This window comes from Macaca mulatta, chromosome 8 (assembly GCF_049350105.2).
Source record: "Macaca mulatta isolate MMU2019108-1 chromosome 8, T2T-MMU8v2.0, whole genome shotgun sequence".
NCBI lineage: Eukaryota > Metazoa > Chordata > Mammalia > Primates > Cercopithecidae > Macaca > Macaca mulatta.
In genome coordinates this window covers 25288378-25309848 of record NC_133413.1, presented here as the reverse complement: position 1 = coordinate 25309848, position 21471 = coordinate 25288378, and the positions used below count along the sequence as shown (strand labels likewise).

Genomic DNA, 21471 nt, shown 5'->3' with positions numbered 1-21471 from the left:
AAGGAATGTCAAACGCCAAGATAAGCCCAAAGTTAGGCCTCTTGTGTCCAGCAGTTAGCCAAGTTGTGAATGCAAAGGAAAAGTCCTCGAAGGAAATTTAAAGTGCTGTTCAAGTGAACACACGAATGATAAGAAAGCAAAACAGCCTTATTGCTGATGCGAAGGAATTTTTAGTGGTCTGGATAGATCAAACCAGCAACACCATTCCCGTAAATCAAAGCTTAATCCAGAGCAAGGCTGTAACTCTCTTCCATTTTATGAAGACTTAAAATTGTGGGGAAGCTGCAGAAGAAAAGCTTAAAGCTAGCAGAGGTTGATTCCTGGGGTTTAGAGAAGAAGCCATCTTCATAACATAAAAGGGCAAGATAAAGCAACCAGTGTTGATGTAGAAGCTGCAGCAAGTTATCCGGAAGATCTAGCTAAGATAATTGATGAAGGTCGCTACACTACACAGCAGATTTTCAATGTAGATGAAACAGCCTTCTTGTGGAAGAAGATGCCACCTAGGACTTTCAAAGCTAGAGAGGAGTCAATGCCTGCCTTCAAAGCCTTCAAAAGACAGCCTGACTTTCTTGTTAGGAGCTAACGCAGCTGGTGTCTTTAAGTTGAAGTCAGTGCTCATTTATAATTCCAAAAATTCTAGGGTCCTTAAGAATTATGCTACATCTACTCTGCCTGTGCTCTATAAATGGGACAACAAAACCTGAATGATAACACATCTGTTTATAGCATGGTTTACTGAAGGTTTTAAGCCCACTGTTGAGACCTACCGCTCAGGAAAAAAAGATTTATTTCAAACTATTACTGCTCATTGACAATGCACCTAGTCACCCAAAAGCTCTGATGGAGGTGTACAAGGATATTAATATTTTATGCCTGCTAATACAACATCCATTCTGCAGCCCATGGGTTAAGGTGTAATTTCATTTTTTCAAGTCTAATTATTTAAGAAATACATTTCATAAGGCTACAATTGCTGTAGATAGTAATTCCTCTGATGGATCTGGGCAAAGTAAATTGAAAGCCTTCTGGAAAGGATTCACCATTCTAAATACCATTGAGAACATTTAGGATTCATGAAAAGAGTTTGAAATGTCAGTATGAACAGGAGTTTGGAAGAAGTTGATTCCACTCCCAGGGATGACCTTCAGGGGTTCAAGACTTCAGTGGAGGAAGTCACTGCAGATATAATGGAAACAGCAAGACAGCTAGAATTGGAAGTGGAGCCTAAAGATGTAACTGAATTGCAGCAACCTCATGATAAAACTTTACTGGATGAGAAGTTGCTTCTGGGTTTTTTTTGTTTGTTTGTTTGTTTTGTTTTGTTTTTTAAGACGGAGTCTCACTCTGTCACCCAGGCTGGAGTGCAATGGTGTAATCTCAGCTCACTGCAACCTCTGCCTCCCAGGTTTGAGAGATTCTCCTGGCTCAGCCTCCTGAGTAGCTGGGACTATAGGCGTGTGCCACCACATCCAGCTAATTTTTTGTATTTTTAGTAGAGACAGGGTTTCACCATGTTAGCCAGGATGGGTCTCCATCTCCTGACCTCATGATCCACCCACCTCAGCCTCCCAAAGTGCTGGGATTACAGGTGTGAGCCACCATGCCGGGCCAAGAAGTTGCTTCTTATGGATGAGCAAAGGAAGTGGTTTCTTGATATGGAATAATCTACTCCTATTAAAGATGCTGTGAACATTGTTGAAATAAAAACAAAGAATTTAGATATCTTACACAAACTTAGTTGATAAGGCAGCAGCAGGATTTGAGAGAACTGACCCCAATTGTGAAAGAAGTTCTGCTTGTGGGTAAATGCTATCAAACAGCATTGAATACTACAGAGAAATCTTTCATAAAAGGAAGAGTCAATTGATGCAGCAAACTCTATTGTTGTCTTTTTTTTTTTTTAAGAAATTGACACAGCCATCCCAATCCTCAGCAACCACCACCCTGATTAATCAGCAGCCATCGGTATGAAAGCAAGACTTTCCACCTCCAAAAAGATTGTGACTCCCTGAACACTCAGATGATTACCAACACTTTTAGCAATAAAACATTTTTAATTAAGGGGTGTACATTGTTTTTAGACATCATGCTATTGTACACCTAATAGACTGCAGTATAGTATAAATATACCTTTTATATGTATTGGGAAACCAAAAAATTTGTTTGACTCACTTTATTGCAATATTTGCTTGATTATGGTGGCCTGGAATCAAACCTGCCATATCTTTGAGGTATGACTCTATAGCCAACTGATCTCAGACAAAGGAGCAAAGGCAATATAATAGAAAAAAATATAGTGTTGTCAACAAATGGTGCTGGAACAACTGGACATCCACAAGCTAAAAAAAAAAAAAAAAAATCATTCTAGTCACAGACCTTACGCCCTTTACAAAAATTAACTCAAAATGGATCACAGTCCTAAACGTAATATGCAAAACTACAACATTCCTAGAAGATGACATAGAAGAAAATGTAGATGACCTTGGGGTTGGCAATGCCTTTTTAGATAAAAACCAAAGGCAGGATCCAAGAAAGAAATGATAAGCTGGACTTTATTAAAATAAAAATTTCTGTTCTGAAAAAGACACTGTTAAGAGAATGAAAACCAAGCCATAGACTGGGAGAAAATATTTGCAAAAACATATTTGATAAAGGACTACTATCCAAAATATACAAAGAACCTTTAAAACTCAACAGTAAGAAAACAAACAACCCAATTAAAAAATGGGCCAAAGACTTTAGCAGACACCTCATGATGAAGATGTACACGTGGCAAATACACATATGAACAGACGCTGCACATCATATGTCCTCAGGGAAATACAAATAGAATAATGAGATCCCAGTACAAACCTATTAGATGGCCACAATCCAGAATACTGATGATACCAAATGCTGGCGAGGATGTGGAACAACAGGAACTCCCATTCACTGTTGATGGGAAAACAAAATGACACGGTCATTTTGGAAGACAGTTTTGGCAGGTTTTGTTTTTTTTTTTGTTTGAGACAGAGTCTCACTCTATCACCCAGGCTGGAGTGCAGTGGTGCAATCTCGGCTCACTGCAACCCCCGCCTCCCGGGTTCAAGCAATTCTCATGCTTCAGTCTCCCAAGTAGCTGGGATTACAGGTGTGCACCACCATGCCCAGCTAATTTTTAATATTTTTAATAGAGACAGGGTTTGGCCATGTTGCCCAGGCTGGTCTCGAACTCATGCGCTCAGGCAATTCGCCTGCCATGGCCTCCCAAAGTGCTAGGATTACATGCATGAGCCACTGTACCCAGCCTGGCAGTTTCTTACAAAGCTAAGCACACTCTTACCTATGATCCAGCAATTGTCCTCCTTAGTATTTCCCAAAGGAGTTGAGAATCTATGCTCACACATGAGCTACACATGGATGTTTATAGCAGCTTCATTTGTAATTGTCAAAACTCGAAAGCAACCAAGATGTCCTTCAGTAGGCGAATGAATACCTGGAGTACATCCAGACCAGGGAACATTATTCAACACCAAAAAGAAATAAGCTATCAAGCCATGAAAGGACATGGAGGAATTTTAAATGCATGTTACTAAGTTAAGCCAATCTGAAAAGGCTACATACATACTGTATGTTTCCAACTACCCGACAGTCTGGAAAAGGCCAAACAATCGAAACAATAAAACAATCAGTAGTTGCCAGGGGCAACCGGGAAGGAGGAAAGAAAGATTGCAGGCCAATAAAGTCTATTTTTTTAGTAAGTTTGAGACATATAGACCCTACAATAAAAAACATCTTGGAGGCCGGGCGCCGTGGCTCACGCCTGTAATCCCAGCACTTTGGGAGGCCAAGGCAGTCAGATCACGAGGTCAAGAGATCGAGACCATCCTGGCCAACATGGTGAAACCCCGTCTCTACTAAAAATACAAAAATTAGCTGGACATGGTGGCGTGCACCTGTAGTCCCAGCTACTCAGGAGGCTGAGGCAGAAGATTTGCAGTGAACCAAGATTGCGCCACTGCACTCCAGCCTGGCAATAGAACGAGATTCTCTCTCAAAAAAAAAAAAAAAAGGAAAATATACAATGTGCCTTCCTATAGTAAAGGACTGTGGGAAAATAAGGGCATCACATTCCATGAGCTGCTGGCACACAATAAGACCCATTTTGTTTCAAGCACTGGGCTGGAGGGCTTGGACTGCACCAGAGACCAACAGTACTCACTCAGAGTTCAGATAGACATATAGGCAAATAAATTATTTCCTTGCAAGGGCACAGAAATGTAGCAATTAAAAAACATATTAAAGAAAAGGACGTGAAATAGTCACATCCATCATTCTCCTATATCAAGTTCCTGGATTTTAGTCTTTATTTGTAGAGTAGTTTAGGAAGTGGAAAGTGAGAAGAAGTAAAGCAAAATGATAATGAATGATTCTTTATGGTGGGTAAGTTAAAAGTCCTGTGAGAATTTCCTTCTAATTTCATCTAAAAAGCTTGTAATCATATTTTAATCATAGACTTAGAGGCGAGATAGAGCCTGTACTCTGTGGACATTATTACAGGCTAGTGAAGCTAGAGGAGCTATTATTACACGTCATCTGGCCCAACCCTTTCATTTTGTAGCTGAGGAAACTGCAGACCAGAGAGATTAAGTGATATACCCAAAATCACCCAAGATCACTCAACCAGTTTAGTGACCTGCAGGGCTAGTGTCTAGGCCTCTGGACCTACTGACCCATCTGTTATATGCTCAACGATTACAATGGACCAGAACAAACAAATTACTTCATTGTATGAACGAATAAGAAAATTATCCTTGCATTGGAATCCTCTCAAAGGTAATTGTATGCTTTTCAAATGTGGCTTTGAGAAACTTGCTGATCTTAAAAACAAACGAGTCATAGAAGCCAAGGTGGACATTCAAGAGAGCATCAAGAAACAAAGATTTTGATGGAAGTCAAAATCAGCAAAAATCATCTCTTCAAAATAGGAAGCTGGATCAGATTAAGTGTGACAGTAGGAGTCTAAGGATATTTGTTAAATGACTGCTCTTGGCAACCCAAGCTCGTTGGAACACTAGGAGGCTTAGAACTTCATGTTCCATTCTGTGTAAAGGAATTTTTTCTACCATGATGAATGATAGGCCCAGGGTTTGGTTCATTCTTTCCATCTAGAACATTCTTTTCTCCTGGCTGCTCTTCCCACTGTGACTGCCTCTCAGTCTCATTAATCATGACCGCCTTCGTGTGTAATTTATCCAGATTTTACTCATTCGTGAGCTTGAGGGGAAATGTGAGAGGGATTCATGCAGGACAATTTCCCCTCAGACCTTGGACCCTACCTAAAAATTGTGAAATGACCATGGAGTTCCGTTGTTATGGATATACATGAAACCCTGAATGGATCACTGGATGTGCTAGAGACTACACAAAATCCCAAGGAAGCTCCTAGCACGTAGGTATTACCAGTTTCCAGGCTGGTGATGTTTTTGTAGTCTTAGACCAAAGCCGCTGAAGCTTGGGCATTGGCCTTGAGTCCTCAGGTTTTTCTGCTGCGGTCAAGGACTCTTAATATTGACAGTGCTAATAGAAAGCAGCACCCATTGAAGTCTCATGAAGCCCAGAGCTACAGACAGAAGACATTATGAATATCCATAATTATTAACATTAAAATTTGCTCATTGATATGATTTGGGACTGGGTGGGGTGGCTCATACCTGTAATCCCAGCACTTTGGGAGGCTGAGGCGGGAGGATCATTTGAGGTCAGGAGTTCCAGAGCAACCTGACCAACACGGTGAAACCCCGTCTCTACTAAAAATACAAAAATTAGCCGGGCATGGTGGCACATACCTGTAGTCCCAGCTACTTGGGAGGCTGAGGCAGAAGAATCGCTTGAACCTGGGAGGCGGAGGTTGCAGTGAGCCGAGATCATGCCACTGTACTCCCGCCTAGGCAACAGAGTGAGACTCCATCTCAAAAACAACAAAAAAGAGAAAAATAAAAGACTTGGTTTGGATTTGTGTTCCCATCCAAATATCATGTCAAATTGTAATCCTCAATGTTGGAAGTGGGGCCTGGAGGTAGATGACTGGATCATAGGGGAAGATTTCCCTTTTGGTGCTGTTCTCATGATAGTGAGATATCACGAGATCTGGTTGATTAAAAGTGCGTAGTGCCTCCCACCTCGTTCTTTCTTCCACCTGCTCTGGCCATGTAAGACAAGCCTGTTTCCCCTTCACCTTTTGCCATGATTATAGCTTTCCTGAGGCCTCCCTGGCTATGCTTCCTGTACAGCCTGTGGAACTGTGAGCCAATTAAACCTCTTTTCTTTATAAGTTACCAGTCTCAGGTATTTCTTTATAGCAGTGCAAGAATGAACTAATACACACATTATATTTATTCTAAACTTTATGCAGACACAATCGGGGAAAGATTGAGGATGTGCTGGTATATTTCACCAGCTAGTTGCATTAGGCTCAACATAGAAATCTTGGGATACATATTTGTCACCTGTCAACCCAAGCTAAAGGTGTTCATCAAGAGAATATTTTCACTGTTCAGCAAGCAGCAAGAACTCCTTCCACGAACTCACATACTGATGAGGACAAACACCCCTGGTACATATCTCTCTTTGTTCTTTTTAAACCCCCTCTTCCCTTAAAGGCAGCCACCCCAAGGGCCAGCATGACAATAATGAAGAAGTCAGACGTCCACAATCCCTCTTTCTGTAGCTCTGGGCTTCATGAGGTTGCAGTCGGGTGCCCTTTCAACACTGAGAGTACTCGACAACAATACACAATACACAATACTTCAAGGACTTGTTGTATTATTGTCAAGAGTACTCGACAACAATACACAATACACAAGGACTTCAAGGCGATACCCAAGCTTCAACTGCCTCAGGTTGAAGACTAAAACATCGCTGGTATGATTTTGATTTATACTTTTTCTTGTCACAGACGAGTTTCTGATGACAGTGGACAGGGGTTGGGCTGTTTGTCTCTGCTAAAGTGGCCCTCGTGTCCTCTTAGCAGTAGTGCTGGGGGCTCTGCCCAGAGTCTCACTTACTATGGAAAATGAAACATCAAAGCTACCATAGGTAAATATGAGCATAAGCAAAGAAGAGCTTCTTAGAGAAAATATGGCAACAGGAACCTGGAAGTCTAGAATTGTTATATCCGTGGCTTCACAAAAGAGAGGTCACGTGTTTACCAAAGTAACATTACCTTTAGGAGACAAGGCCAGAGAAATGGGGAAGCTCAGAAGCATCTTAAATTTGATAAATGTATTGGGAATACAGATTCCAAGACTGCTGGGAACCCTTAATGAAATTTCTTTTCTACAAAAATACCAGGACAGCCAGGATGGTCTATAAATCATTTCACTTCTTGATAGATATCTAGTTTGTTTTCCAACTTTTCACTTTCATGAACAAGCCTGGGATGTGCAGTTTTGAGTGTTTGTCTAATTATTGCCTTTAGGTAGCCTCTGAAATATTATGCTAGATACAGTAGGAATGGTGCTAGGTGCAGGGGGTCAGGGGAGGGGCAGGGGTGGAAGCAGCTGAACTTGGTGAAGGTGACGTTTAAAGGGGAATCCAAAAAGGCAAGAGAGTAAGGGTAGGGAAAAACAAACCAGGAACAAAGAAGACAAGAGCAAGGAGAGACAAAGTAGGGTCGTTGTTGTTGTTGTTGTTGTTGCTGTTGTTGTTTAAATGGCTTTAGTTGCTTATATTTCACACCTAAGCTTGTAGAACTGATGACTACCCCTCCTTTGTAAAAGCCTCACCGAGCTCTTGGTTACTTCATAACTCTCTGACCACTCCAGCCTCTCCTGGTTCCCATTTCTCTCTTCGCTATTACATGTAAGCCTTCCATAATATTCTTTTTCTCCCTAGGGACTCTCCTCTGCCCATGGCTTTGGCCATTACATCCCTTGGCCTATCTGCCAGGTCCTTTGTTCCAGTTCCAGTCTTTCTCCTGACCACCAATATTGCATTTCCCTCTGGGGGTCTCCATCTGGATGTCCACAGCAGTTTCAAACTCAACAGGATGTCAAAAGTTTGTTACATATAATGAACAATGACTGTCACTCTTATACAGAATGTGGGAAACAGTAGGCTGGAGGGCTATGGAGAAAACAAGAGTGAATAAATCAGTCTCTGCCCTCACTGGGCACATAATTCTGGGCAGAAGGCAACAAAAACACAAAGTGAGATCAGCCATGGAAGGTTGGAGGTTTGTCAAAGAGGCTGTAGATACTGACAAAGAGGAGAGAGAGATCACATAGATAGGCAAATTAGTAGGAGCTCCACAATGAGGTAGTAAATGCTATCTTCAAGGCAGCCTGAAAAATGGGACTTGAATGAGCAGAGAGGTGGTGGCAGGAGAGGGAGGAAGACATTCCAATGGGAAGAAAGTTCTGGAAAGAGCACAGCACCAGCCTGTTAAGGAGATTAAGACCTCAGGGTCTTACACAACCATCCTGCTGACCTATTCTGTTTTTCTCTGGTCATTACCTTAAACACGAAGCTAAACTGGGAACTGCCATATGCAGGAAAGCCTATTAAATTCAATCAGCAATGAGGAGCCCTTGAAGGTCTTGAGCAACTGAGTAACATGATGAGCCTCTGGCAGCAAGGGGGGACAGTCTCTTGAGAATGGGGGACAAGTTGAGATCCAAGAGATCTCCAGCAGGCCACTAGACATTTAAATCTGGAGTTCAGGAGAAGAATCGGGGTGCTACAGCCCCACATCTAAGAATTATCTTCCCAGAGGAGGGCAGATCAGCACCAAGGGGGTGTGCAGAGACAGGATCCCCAGCAGCAGAACCTTTCCAAGCAGCCACACTTAGGTGGCCCAGAAAGGAGCTGAAGCTGGTAAGGGGCCAGAGAAGGTACTCACAGAGGTGGGAGATCAGGAGGAAGCAGGGAAATGGAAGTCAAGTTGGGGAGCTAAAAAGAGAACCCTCAGGTGTTGTGCATGCTCAAGGAGAAAGACTAGGGAGGGACCCATGAACTTAGAGATGTGGCGTCTATGCCTAAGAAGGAGGAGGACTAAAGACAGACTCATGGACTTGGAGACCAGGCATCTACGCCAAGAAGGAGCAGGACTAAGGAGAAAACCCATGGACTTGAGATGAGTTTTACATCCCCAAAGAGGAGGAGGACTAAGGAGAGACCCATGGACTTGAGATGAGGGATCTTCTCTGCCTTGTATTAGTCCTCTCCGCCAGGTCTTCCTACTCCTCTTAGATAGCCCAGCCTGTTCCCAGCATGACCTAGAGTCCTGCACCCCCAGGCCTCTGTTGATTTCACCTCTACACTCTCATCAATCCAGTCCCACTCATTCTATTACAGTCTTCCTCACCTTTCTCTTAGTCATCCCTCTTCTGGACAATTTCACTGTGACACAGAACTGACCATCTCCTGGTGCCCTCCATATTTGTTCTTAACTCAGTCCTGTACACTTTAGCCAGATGAGTTTCCCTAGAACCAAGCTCCAATCATGGTGTCCCCCTGCTCAAAGACTCTTGGTGACTCCCCATTACCTACTGCTTAAAGGTCAAACTTCTTACAATGGCAGTCAAAGCTCTTATGTGCAGCTTACTTACCATGAGGGTGTCTCCTACAAAGCCCTTATGGATGCAAACCAAGCTCTTTTCTCCCTAATTGCTCTTATTTCTCTTAGGCCACTCACTGCGTTCAGACTTAGACCAGACGCAATGCTTTGTTCCCTTGCAAGCAATCATAACCCACCTCCACATCTGCCCAGTTGGCTGTGTGTCTCTCTTGTACAAGACTAGGCTCATTACTTCTTCTCTGAGATGTTTGTCACACTAAGGCCCCTCCTTGGATAGGAGCAGAGGTCTCTCCTGGAAGAGGTCGCTGAAAACTAGAAAACATGGGACTCAGTAAGGAGACCTTGTCCCCAGAGGAAAGGGTATACCTTCCTTGCATGGTCTTTTTAGGGCTGGAATTTGAATGTGGTCATGCTGGAGAGGGCTCCTGATAGAAAGATGCCCCCATGAGGAGGCAGGTGGCAAACTAAGAGGGGCACCACAGAAGGGCCCCCCAGGTTGACGCTGGGTTCTACTTTTCTTATCTTCCTCTCAGCAAATCTTCACCAGACACCTAGCACATACCAAGCACTGTGCTATGTACCAACAGTGGTATGCTGGTAAACTAGCCCTTAGAAAAGCAAAGGCCTTGATAAGCAGCGTTTGACAATTTCTGTGGTGTAAATATTCCCACTGTTGCCGATTTCAAGCTACCAACGTGGTAATATGGAATGTGAAGCTGGGAAGGAATGTGCGCTGTACAACCTAGAGAGCTGGTGCAGTGCCAGCACCAGCACACCACTGGCTGGGGATAAAGAAGCAAATCAGACAGACAAGGCCACTGTCTCATGGAGCTTGGTCTAATGGGCACAAAGCTACTGTTTTGCTTCCATGGCTGACTTTGCTACCATGTTGGTAGGTCAAGATCTGATTGTCTTAAGGAGTTTGCAACTCCCCTTGTACTCTTCTACTAGGCTGTAAGGCCTTCGAGGACAGGGACCACATCTTACACTTCACTCTGTCCCCAGCACCTGCATGAGGCTTTGCTCACGGGAGGCACAGCCAATTTGTTGGCTGATTGATTCTGTGGTGGAGGGAAAGGGAGGATATCTGTTGAATGAATCCGTATCCACTGGAAGCAGATCATCTGTGCCGCCCACCCCAGAGGATGGGAAGCAACCACAAGTTGGAGTAGCACAGCATTGGCCATAGGTAAATTACAAAACAGGGAGTTTATCCCAGTGCTCACCATCCACTAACCATCACCGCTTCCCACCTCTGGGCACCCCTGCATTGGCCAGTTCTCAGGCCTGACCTCAATTCTGACCCTGCATTCTGGCAGGCCAAGGGCTCCAGTGGTCATACTGAAGGTGGGTGCTCAGACTTTCAAAATTGTGGGAAGAGTCAGAGTCATCCCTGGCTTCTCAAGGGGGTCCAAACCTTCCCTCCTCCCACCTCCAAAAGAGGTCACATTCTCTGGCTTAAGCTGAGGTTTAAGACAGAGAAAATAGGCATGAGCACAGCATGTTCCAAAGAACCACTTGCAGCCTGCCACATCCAGGCTCTCACAATGAGAAAGAAAGTTGCCACCCTCCCCAGCATGGTGAGCCACGCCAGTGGGAGGGCTCCCGCTCCTGCCCAGCAAGACAACACAAACACCACCATCAATCTGCTTGCCCTGAGGAAACGGGGTTGCAGGGGCAGTTCCTACCAAAGCTGCAGACCTTGGTCCTTAGTGCTCAAGAGGAACAGGCATAGACCCCGTGAAGGACATCCCCTCTTGCCATCCACTCCCCTCTCATTTCAGGATTCCCACCACAGAGCCCACAACACTTCGAAGATCAGTACTTTATTTTCTCTAGCTCCAGTGTTGCAACTGTAGCAGCATATCAGAAACATCCCCACACAAAAACACACAATTCTCCCCTTCTTCAAAGAGCTGGCAACAATTGAGAGGCAGAAACAATAGTTACTACAGGCATTTGAGAAATTTAAGAAATAACACTTGCTCACCCTTAAAAACATACATTGTGCGTCTTGCAGGGAGCAAGCAGCAGTACATTTGTCATTCGAAGACACAATCATCCTTAAATAAAGTTAAATAAAACCTTACTGGCATAACAATGTGTTGGAGATGCAGCTTTATGGAGACTTTAGAGGAAGATGCTTAGAATAAGACATGAGCATTTTAAAAGAAAAAAACTGAAAAAAACAAACTACACATAGAATGTAACCCAGTAAATAGATTCAATGCAAAGTTAAGAAAACATATCAAGGGGAACGATTTCACCCATCTGGAAAAAATCAGTTTATTGTATAAAGCTTTAATCTACAGGTAGTTGAACCTCAAATCATGATTTGGGCAGAAGAGCTACTCACACACACACCACATAAAAGTACGGGTGCTGTACCCAGGTGACACTGACTGGCTGCAGAGGTCACTCCAAAGACACCAATGACTGAGTACGTGCCATGATTATACTGAGCTGGTCACCAGGGTGGGATGGCGGGGTGGGGAGACCACTTACTATTTCACACTTTGCAATGTCAAAGTCACAATCAAAAACCAAACTGCAGTCTGCACGGGGCAACAATACCGACTTTGGAGATAAAGGCCAGAGAGGAAAGTTCATTTCTACAAAATTAATGAACACTTGTATCTGCTTAGTGCTTCACAACTTTCAAGGCTTTCCTCAACCTCCTGATGACCAGGCATGCAGGCTGGCCATGTGGTTCCCCCAGCTGACCCATCCCTCATCACACAGGGAGGGGCCTGCAACCGGGGCCCACAGAGCTCCAGGTTCCGGTTTTCGCCTTTTCTTCTATTTTTTTTTAAATTTATTCATTTATTTTTTTGAGACAGAGTCTCACTCTGTCGCCCAGGCTGAAGTGCAGTGGCACAGAGTCAGCTCACTGCAACCTCCAGCTCCTGGGTTCAAGCAATTCTCCTGCCTCAGTCTCCCAAGTAACTGGGATTACAGATGCCTGCCACCATGCCCAGCTAATTTTTTGTATTTTTGTATTTTTAGTACAGATGAGGTTTCACCATGTTGGCCAGGCTGGTCTCAAACTGCTGGCCTCAAGTGATCCGCCTGCCTCGGCCTCCCCAAAGTGCTGGGATTACAGGCGTGAGCCACTGCACCCGGCCTTCACCTCTCCTTCTTGCATCCCCCTAACCAAAGGAGTGCTCCTAGAGAAATCAAGTTTCTTTTCTGAACACCAGTGAAACCAAAATCCAGTAGGAAATACCTTGCTTCAGTGTGGCATATCTTAAGTGGACCAAAAGAGGTGGTAGGATAAACTTTTTACAATTTGCTTTAAATTCCACTTTGAAATTTAGAATTTGATTTTTTCCCCTCCATTTGCAGAATTTAACACCATTTAACACGAACCCAAGGCAGGTTGAAAGCGCAGAGGTAAACATTTTCAGAAGCATCGTGGACTCCACGGTTTTCTGCATCCTCATGTGGACTGAGGCTGCAACTGGTTTTGGGGTATAGGGGGCAGAGCAGAGAGGAGGTGTTAACCCCCAAATGGGCCCGGACAACAGCCAAGCCCCACAACCCAGTTGCAAGGGAGTGTTGATGGGGCACACCTGGGAGGTACCCAGTTTGGCTCTTTCCCATCCCTGATCTGAAAAAGTCAGTCAACTGACTGATAAAATTCCTCATCGCTATTAGGGCAAAATCTACTCCCCAAGGCACTGTGTGCATGGTCCCAAGATGGAAATTCTCCACGTTACTTCCTAGGCAGTTACTTCCTAGGCAGCAGCACCACTCAAAAGAATCCAGGCCTGCACCTCCTCAGTGAGATGCACCACACTGACCGTGGTGGGTGGCGGCAGGTCAGGACCCGGCTCACTGAAATGCAAACACACATGAGCTTCCTGCTCATTTTCAAAGACAAGCTCTGGTGCGGGCTCCAAATCGGAGACAGTGCAGCTCGTCTCATCAGTATCCCCTTGCACGGCAGCCTGGCAGAGCAACAAATGGCACAGCTAGGGAAAACGGGCTTGTATTTTCTCTGGGCGGCAATCTGACTCGGCACACACCATTTCAGAAAGCGAGGCTGCGAGGCCTGTGTTCTCGGGTGACACAGAGCGGACGAGGATGCAGAATGGCTTCTGGAGAGAGGTCTTCTGACTCGGGCATGAGGGTCCAGGTGAGACCTCAGCCACAGGGGCCTAGCAGATAGGCCTGGCTCTTGTCACATGCGATGAGAAGCTGTGACATTGGAATTAATGGTTGGGACAAGACAGGGGACAAAGACCAGAGACATGTTTCCCTAGACTGCACAGGGAAACACAGGAGATGAGATTCAGTCAAAACACACACAGATCACGTTACCTGAAGTGACTGAGTTAAAAGGCTGATGCAGAAATAAGTCCTAAGATGAAGGCAGGATTTACCCCAAACACCTGCGCCACAAGCCGCCAAATGCTGCCTATCAAGGGCTTCTAAGTGCTGGCCCGGGAAGGCAGGCATTCACATCACTCACAAGGGGAGGAAGCGGTCTCAGCAGGTATATGTCCAGTCACCCTAATTCTGCTGGGCTCCACCACCCTCCAGCGGGCGAGATCCTGCCACCCGGCATGTATGCAGGTGTATACACAGCAAGAGAAAATGGGCCAGGGCCAGATCTCTGGTCCTGAAATTTTGGGGAAAGACAAAGGAAAAAGGCACATGAAGGTGGCTGATTGAATTTAAAAGAAAAAAAAAAGGTAGCTTCAAGTGACATATCATTATTTTGATTTTTTTTAACGTACCTTTTTTTCCCCCATGAAAAGAGAAATTCAAAATATAAACTTTATTATTTTACATTCAAGTGAAACTTCCATCTGGCGGGGCTAAACACAGCTGCAGGTCACATTCAGTGATTTATTACTTTGGTGCCTTTTTCGTTCACCTGATGGAAGAATTCAACCCTCTCATTTAAAAACAAAACAAGAACAACAAAAACAGCTGGAGAGTCCCAGCTGCAATACTAGGTGTAGACACGCACAAGCACACACACAAATTCAAAAACTTCTACATAGAAAAATAAAGGATAAACATTATCCATCTATTTTGTACTGTGTAATGGAACTTTTATATACATAAAAAATTTTTTTTGTTTACTGTTTTCAGTCACTGCAAATTTTCTTCCCTCCTCTGGGATCTAAGGATCCAGGGAGGAGGCTGCCACAGTGAAGCAGAAAAGCTACATTCTGCCCGGGGAGGAAGAGAAAAAGCAATTTCTCGCTCCCCTTCCAAAGTCTTTCCCGTCCACCACCGCCTCGGATGTCCCTGCAGACAGCCTTCCGGTGAGCGGCTGTCCCGTCCCCTCCTCTCTGTAAGGCATTGGGGAGCAGAGGGCCCATAGGCAGCACCCTGCGGAAAAAAAAAAAAATGATCTAGCTGTGAAGAGAGGGCAAGGGGCTGGATGCAGGCAGAGAATGACTTTAAGAAGAAAAGATTCTATGATCCCTTCCCACAGCCTGTTCCTTTAGTATGGAGCTCGATTTTCCAGCTGGCGCTTGGTGAGGAAGTACTTGAAGAACTCATAGACAGACCAAGAAATGGCGGTGGAGGGCATCTGGTAGACCACACGCGCCTGGATGCCTTTGAAGTAGCCGGCCAGGCCGTTGAGCTGGTACACCGTCCGGAAGGCATTGGCCATGCCCGACAGCCGGCCGCTGATGTTGGCCAGCGAGAGGGCCACGTTCTCCTGAGTGTTGAGAAGGGTCTTACAGACATCCAGGGGGGTCGTGGCGGCCGCGGCGAGGGCCCCGGCCAGCCCGCCTGAGATGATGTGGGACTGCGGGTTGTAGGTCCGGTGGGGGTTGACCTGCTCCTGCAGGAACTCGTAGGTGATGAAGTGGATGGACTGGAAGGGGATGTTCATGGTCAGCTGCGTGGTGTAGCTCCGGTAGAAGGCCCCCAACCCCTCGGTCCTCCACACCGTCCGGATGCAGCTGAGAGCTGACCGGTGCTGCGAGTTGTACATCTGCAAGCGCTGCTTCACCACTGTGGTTGGAACCGCGGGGCAGGCCAGACGGACAGCCAGTGGGCAGTGGGTTGGAGGTGGTCCCACCCCAGGTCGGAATGAAGCCAAGCCATAAAGAGAAACAAGCCAGTTAGACACCGGAAACAGGCGAGAGCCAGCACACACAGCCCTAGTCTGAGCAGCCGCGGAGGGCCAGCCCCTGGCAGTCCTGGGTTACAGTCCATTTCTATTTCCAGGACTCATGCCTGGAAGGTGGCTATTTCCTTAAGTTTCTCCTGCCTGAATCTTGCTGAAGGCAGCCCTCAAACCAGGCAGCCACTTCAGACTACAGTCGTTGATCTATTTCCCAGATCCTGGCTGCCCCTGGTAGGAACCCTCAGGACCCACCACAAAGCTGAACCCTGTCCCCTACCCCCTACCCTCCTCCTTCCCCAACACATCTGCTGGAAGCGTGTCCCCTCGTGTATTCACAAGGGTTTGTGCCTCTAACGGTAATTCTAGCTTCTGTGACACAGTGCGTTTGAAACAGACACTAGAATTATGTCTGCCCAAGTTCAATGACATTCTAACTGGAGTTCACAGGACAAGAGGCAAATGAGACTAACTGTGGTACCTTAGGCTCAGGGTTTTAATGGCCTCATGTATTGCCAAATAAATACACACAATGTGCTTTTCTTTACTTTTAAAGAAATAAAGACTGTAAATCAATAGTTATGACAAGGAGAAAGAGACAGTTTGAACCTCACTTTTTTCTCCTTTAAAAAAGATAAACAAAACCCTTGCTTGGTTACACTAAGTTAACTACCTATTTACTGACCGGGTCCCTGAATGAACTGCCCTAAAAAGCAGCCCAAGATATACAATATGTAAGCGAATATTGATTTGGGCATTTTTAGGTTTTTCATTGAACTACTTCCTGGAAGGGTCTCCTCCCCCCACCGCCGCTTACCTAAGAATGCCTCTGTCCTGCCCCGAAAACACTCTGTCTTGAACACATTCATTACAGGACGAGCCATGAAGGCAGGTCAGTTTACTTAAGGGCATCCCATCTCTTGAGAAAGATAATGTGTATAGAACAAAACAGAACACGAGCTGTCTTTCTCAGCTGTCTACTTTGTAAATAAAAAGGGGAAAAGGTGTGTGTCCCTCCAGCATGCCTCGTGCAGCACACGATAAAGAAATCAATGGGAATGGAGAAGGTGATTTTCTTCACCTGCCCATTGGCTCAACCTCAGTACCCAGACCACGGAGACTCCCCGCCCACCTCCCAACCTGCCCCATCACAACTCTGAAGGTCAGACCAAGTCCTCTATCTGCTAGGACATGGTGGGTAGCTGAGAGCAAATTTAATAGCTTCACCTTAAAAGACAAAAGATAGGCAAACTTATAGCATAAGACTTAAAATGTTGAAACTTTTCTCTCCAATTCTCCCTTCTGGCCAGAAACTATTTTCAGATGAGGCAAAAAGGTGAAAAGAGCTCCACAGCTCACCCAAAGCCATCACCAGGTAGAGAATGACCCAGTGGAAGGTCTGCCCGGTGCCAGGCCCAAAACATGGTCACTATTCAGACCCGAGCTGGCTAAGACAGCAGGATATATAAAAAGGGAACAGACTCTGGTCTGCCCAGCTGAGGCTCGCTTCATAATACCCCCGAAATATAAAAGAACAAAAAGAAGATAATGTGGAAAGAGATGGCTAAAACAAAATGACCCAATGTTAATTTCTGAAGCATGGTGATAGACACATTGGGGTTCATCATACTATTCTCTCCACGTTCGCATCTGTTTGAAATGTAATCCATAATCTTTCATATTAAAAACAGTCAAATTGAACACTAGCCCTAATAGCCTCTGATGGGTTCCCCATACATTTGTCTAGGATCAATAAGTATTAAAAAGGGCTAAGAGAGTGTGTGTGTGTGTGTGTGTGTATGCACACATAGGTTTTAGAATAGTGCAAAAGCATGCAACAGAGTCACCAGGAAACAGATTCTGGTACCTAGCTCCAGGGATTCTGATCCAGTAGGCGCTGTGTAGAGCCTGAGAATTAGCATTTGTTTTTTTTTTTGTTTTGAGGCAGTCTTGCTCTGTCATCCTGGCTGAGTGCAGTGGTGCAATCATGGACTCACTGCAGCCTCAACCTCCCAGACTCAAGCAATTCTTCCGCCTCAGCCTCCCAAACAGCTGGGACTACAGGCACACACCACCACACCTGGCTAATTTTTGTATTTTTCGTAGAGACAGGGTCTCATTATGCTGCCCAGGCTGGTCTTGAACTCCTGGGTTCAAGAGATCTGCCTTCCTTGGCCTCTCAAAGTGCTGGGATTAGTTTTAAACCACCATGCCAGCCAGAATTAGCATTTCTTTTTTTTTTTTTTTTTTCCCTTTTGAGATGGGGTCTGGCTCTGTCACCCAGGCTGGAGTACAGTGGCGTGCTCTCAGCGCACTGCAACCTCTGCCTGCTGAGTTCAAGCGATTCTCCTGCCTCGGCCACCCCAGTAGCTGAGATTACAGGTGCACACACCACACTTGGCTAATTTTTGTATTTTTAGTAGAGACGGGGTTTCTCCATGTTGGCCAGGCTGGTCTCGAACTCCTGACCTCAAGTGATCTGCCCACCTTGACCTCCCAAAGTGCTGGGATTACAGGCATGAGCCACTGCACCCAGCCTCAGAATTAGCATTTCCAACACCCTCAAGAGGTCTGATGCTGCTGGTCTGTAGAACACACTTTGAGTAGCTCTGAGCACAGGAATACCATAAAACTCAAATGTTCGTGTCCCTTCTTGAGGCCTTTGATAACGCAGTAAAAAATTCAATTCTCCTGTCTGCTCTGACTGGAGACTAGGAGCCTCCCTGACCGCCTTCAGTCCTCTCCACTCCCCCACCATTTTTTGTGCCCCTTTGCGCATCCCCTACTGCCCCTCCCTGGGACCATGACATTACCTTCTGCTGGATTCATTACCGCATCGTGGAGCAGGGTGGCCATACTCCCAGCTATCCCTGCAAAACAAACTCCAGAAAATTACCCTCTGCGATCGGGTGTTCTCAGGAAGTTCCCGGAACCTAAAATCAGACGGAACCCAGGACTTAGCTTTCTAAGAAGCAAAATGTACTACCAGCTCCACCCAGGTGAGCACTGACTCTTAAAACCCTAAAGTGATGGTGGAAATATGATAAAAATGGGGGTGGTTAATTTAGGCACATTCACCCACATTTTAATCTTGCAAAAACCTTGTTTTCTTTCTTGTAGTCAACCCTGGGAAAAAGCGAAACCTGCAAGTGTTAGTGGTTCCCAGAAACCACACATCACGGCTTTTTCCACTGTCTAGATGTTAACTCTCTCTTGTCCCTTGCCTTTGTCTACACATTAACTCACTTTGCCCTTAAGCTGGGGCCCTGAAAGGAGATAATATCATATATACAGCTGAGAAGGGGGAAAAAAGCAAATCTGGTTAAAATCCAGGCTTTAAAAAAAAAAAAAAGATGAAGAAAACTGGGCAAGAGAAGTGGAAATCAGGAGAATCTGCATTTGGTAGACTTCCAGGGTCGGTCTGCAAAGCAATGGGACTGACCCTATCTGAGAGTCAGGTCAGGCCTGGCTTCAAGAACCAGGAACCTCAAAAGCCAGAATCAGGCCTGGAATTTTGCTTTTGGCTTTGAGTTTCCTCCCTTTGCGGTGACACTGCCCCGTAATTAAAATGACCACGGGAAGGTGGGAGGAATGAGGAACACCAGGATGACTCTTCAGCAATGCATGTAATACCCACTCCCCCACCACACACACACTTATAATCATTCCTAGCCAGATCACCACAGCATACACCACACGTTGCAGAAACAGCGCAGGGCAGCACTTGGCATCAAATGGATTCCGTCAAATCTCTTTCAAGGAGAGAAACCCTTACAGAAGGCAGTTTCAGCAAAAGGGCCCCAATGTCATAGAATCAGGGGTAGGTCAGGGCATTGCTCTTTAGTGACCGTCTCAATAAATGCACTAATGGCCAATTTTTACAAAGCAAAACAAGTATCTGCAAATCAGCCAGGCACGCTTATGACCAAGGTTGGCTAATGGGAGGAGAGATGCTTTTTGAGCAGAGTAAAAAGAGAGGGGGAGAAGTTATTGCTGGTCATATCTATGTCTCCATTGTTGAAAAAAATGAATTTTGTCAAAATAAAGGTACTTTATGCTGCTATCCATATTTCCATTCCAAACCCAAACAGAAAACAACAAAAGCCAACCCCACCAGAGAGAGGAAAATAAAAGCTCAGCCCTCCCCAATAAAACATGCCTTATGTAAGAGCTGCTGACAGATTTGCACCCCCCCACCCCGCCTCTCTCCCTCAAAACAACCAAACAAAATGATTTCAGCCCTTGCTTGCAGAGAGACGAGACTCAGACAAACAGAAGAGAATGGGGGTAAAATTCGCAAATCCCCGGAAGCTTAAGGTGGGAAAGGCCTTCTGCGTTGCGAGTCCTTTGTCAGCCATAAAACTTCTTGACCTTTTAAAGCTTAGTTAGATCTTGGCGTTGTAGAGACCTGTTGTACCAGTTTTTAAATAGTCTCAAAGAAGCTGTCCAGATAATTTTTTTTTTTTTTGAATCCAGCATTCAAAAGTTTTGTTTCTATTCAGGGTTTCTCCTATGTCTGATCATTAATTGCTTTTGAATGTTTAAAAACAAAACAAAACAAAAAAATAACAAAAAAAGAAAACCCACATAACAATAAAACCAAAACCCCCTCTGTCACTGATTTCTCCCCAGGCTTCAGAAAGCGGAGGGGAACAGAAAAAAGCATGTGTGTGCGCGCGCGCGTGTGTGTGCGTGTGTCTGGGTGTGCGTTGCACACACAACTCTGAGTTCTTTATTCATGAGCAAGCGGGCCGAAGTCGAGGCGGCTGGGTCACAAGGAGGAACACCCTGGGGAGGGACGTGTTGAAGAAGAGAACTTTCTAACTCCAGACAAACGCTTTCAAAATACCGTTGGCTAGGTGGCTGTTTCCTTGGTGGTGGAAAACGTCATTTAAAGTCCTTTTCATGTTTTCATAGCAGGCAAAATACATGGCGTGGGCCGGCCCTGCACCCATGACCATGACGTTGACGCCCCGCAAGGGCCTCCAGAAGCCTTCAGTCCGCATGATTTTCTGGAGGGCTCCGTAGATACTTGTGTACCGGGCTTTGGGATCTGGACTCAAACTCTGCATTCGTGTCTGGGAGTAGGCAAGAAGAGAAAACAAACAAAAAATAGAGTTAATCAGGATGGTAAAGAAGGAAAATAAGACCTGGAGAAGGAGAGAGGGAGAAAACAATGTTCATAGTATCACCGGATTTCTCTGGGAAGGAAACGTTTGAAATTAAAATGAATTCTACATGGACATAATGAAATCTACATGAATGTGTGCATGTAGATTTCATCATGCCCCACAAAGGGAGAAAGAGAGAGAAGGCTGTGGAAGAGGAAGACCTTCCCCTGCCACTGGCAAGTTGTGTGGCCTCTGGGGAATCCCTTAACTTCTCTGGGCTTTAAGACCTTCAATTAAAATAACAGAGTTGTTGCAAGCAGCAAACCAAACAATGCATATGGAAACCCTTCAAAAACTCAGAGTCCTAGATAGATGTAGAATTGTCCTGTGGTGCCCACTCTGGTTGTGAAGACGTCTGTGTCCTCACTTATCTGAAACCTCCGTGTTCTGGAAGCTTCTATTCAGTCCCTACACCATGAAATCTCTCCGAATCCTCCAGCTCTCACTTACCTTGTCACCTCTAAATACCTTTTTACATTTCATTTTTATAAGTTGGCATTTAAATATAAATGGTCTTGTTCTTAATTTCTTAAGTGAAAGCAAGTTTGTTAAGAAAGTAAAGGAATAAAAGAATGGCTACTCCAGACAGAGCAGCATTCTTAATTTTTTTGCATGCACAATTTTGTGTCCTTGAAGCAGAGACC

The 21471-nt window shown here is 45.1% G+C and overlaps 1 protein-coding gene across 5 annotated transcripts in view; it reads right to left on the bottom strand.

The window, feature by feature from the left end:
• Window positions 1-11372: 11372 nt before the first annotated feature.
• SLC25A37 (solute carrier family 25 member 37) overlaps window positions 11373-21471 on the bottom strand; it is a 59619-nt gene continuing 49520 nt past the window's right edge. For 2 of the 5 annotated variants that reach the window (XM_077943254.1, XM_001106001.5), the window contains exons 2-4: window positions 20506-20734; window positions 18470-18526; window positions 11373-15544 (exon numbers count right to left, since the gene is read on the bottom strand). In XM_077943254.1, the coding sequence (XP_077799380.1) occupies window positions 15024-15544; window positions 18470-18526; window positions 20506-20728 (801 nt within the window). In that variant the 5' untranslated portion in view covers window positions 20729-20734 and the 3' untranslated portion in view covers window positions 11373-15023. Of the gene's footprint in view, window positions 15545-18469; window positions 18527-19877; window positions 20735-21471 lie in introns of all 5 variants that reach the window. The other 3 variants (XM_077943256.1, XM_077943255.1, XM_077943257.1) reach the window with 3 other exon arrangements.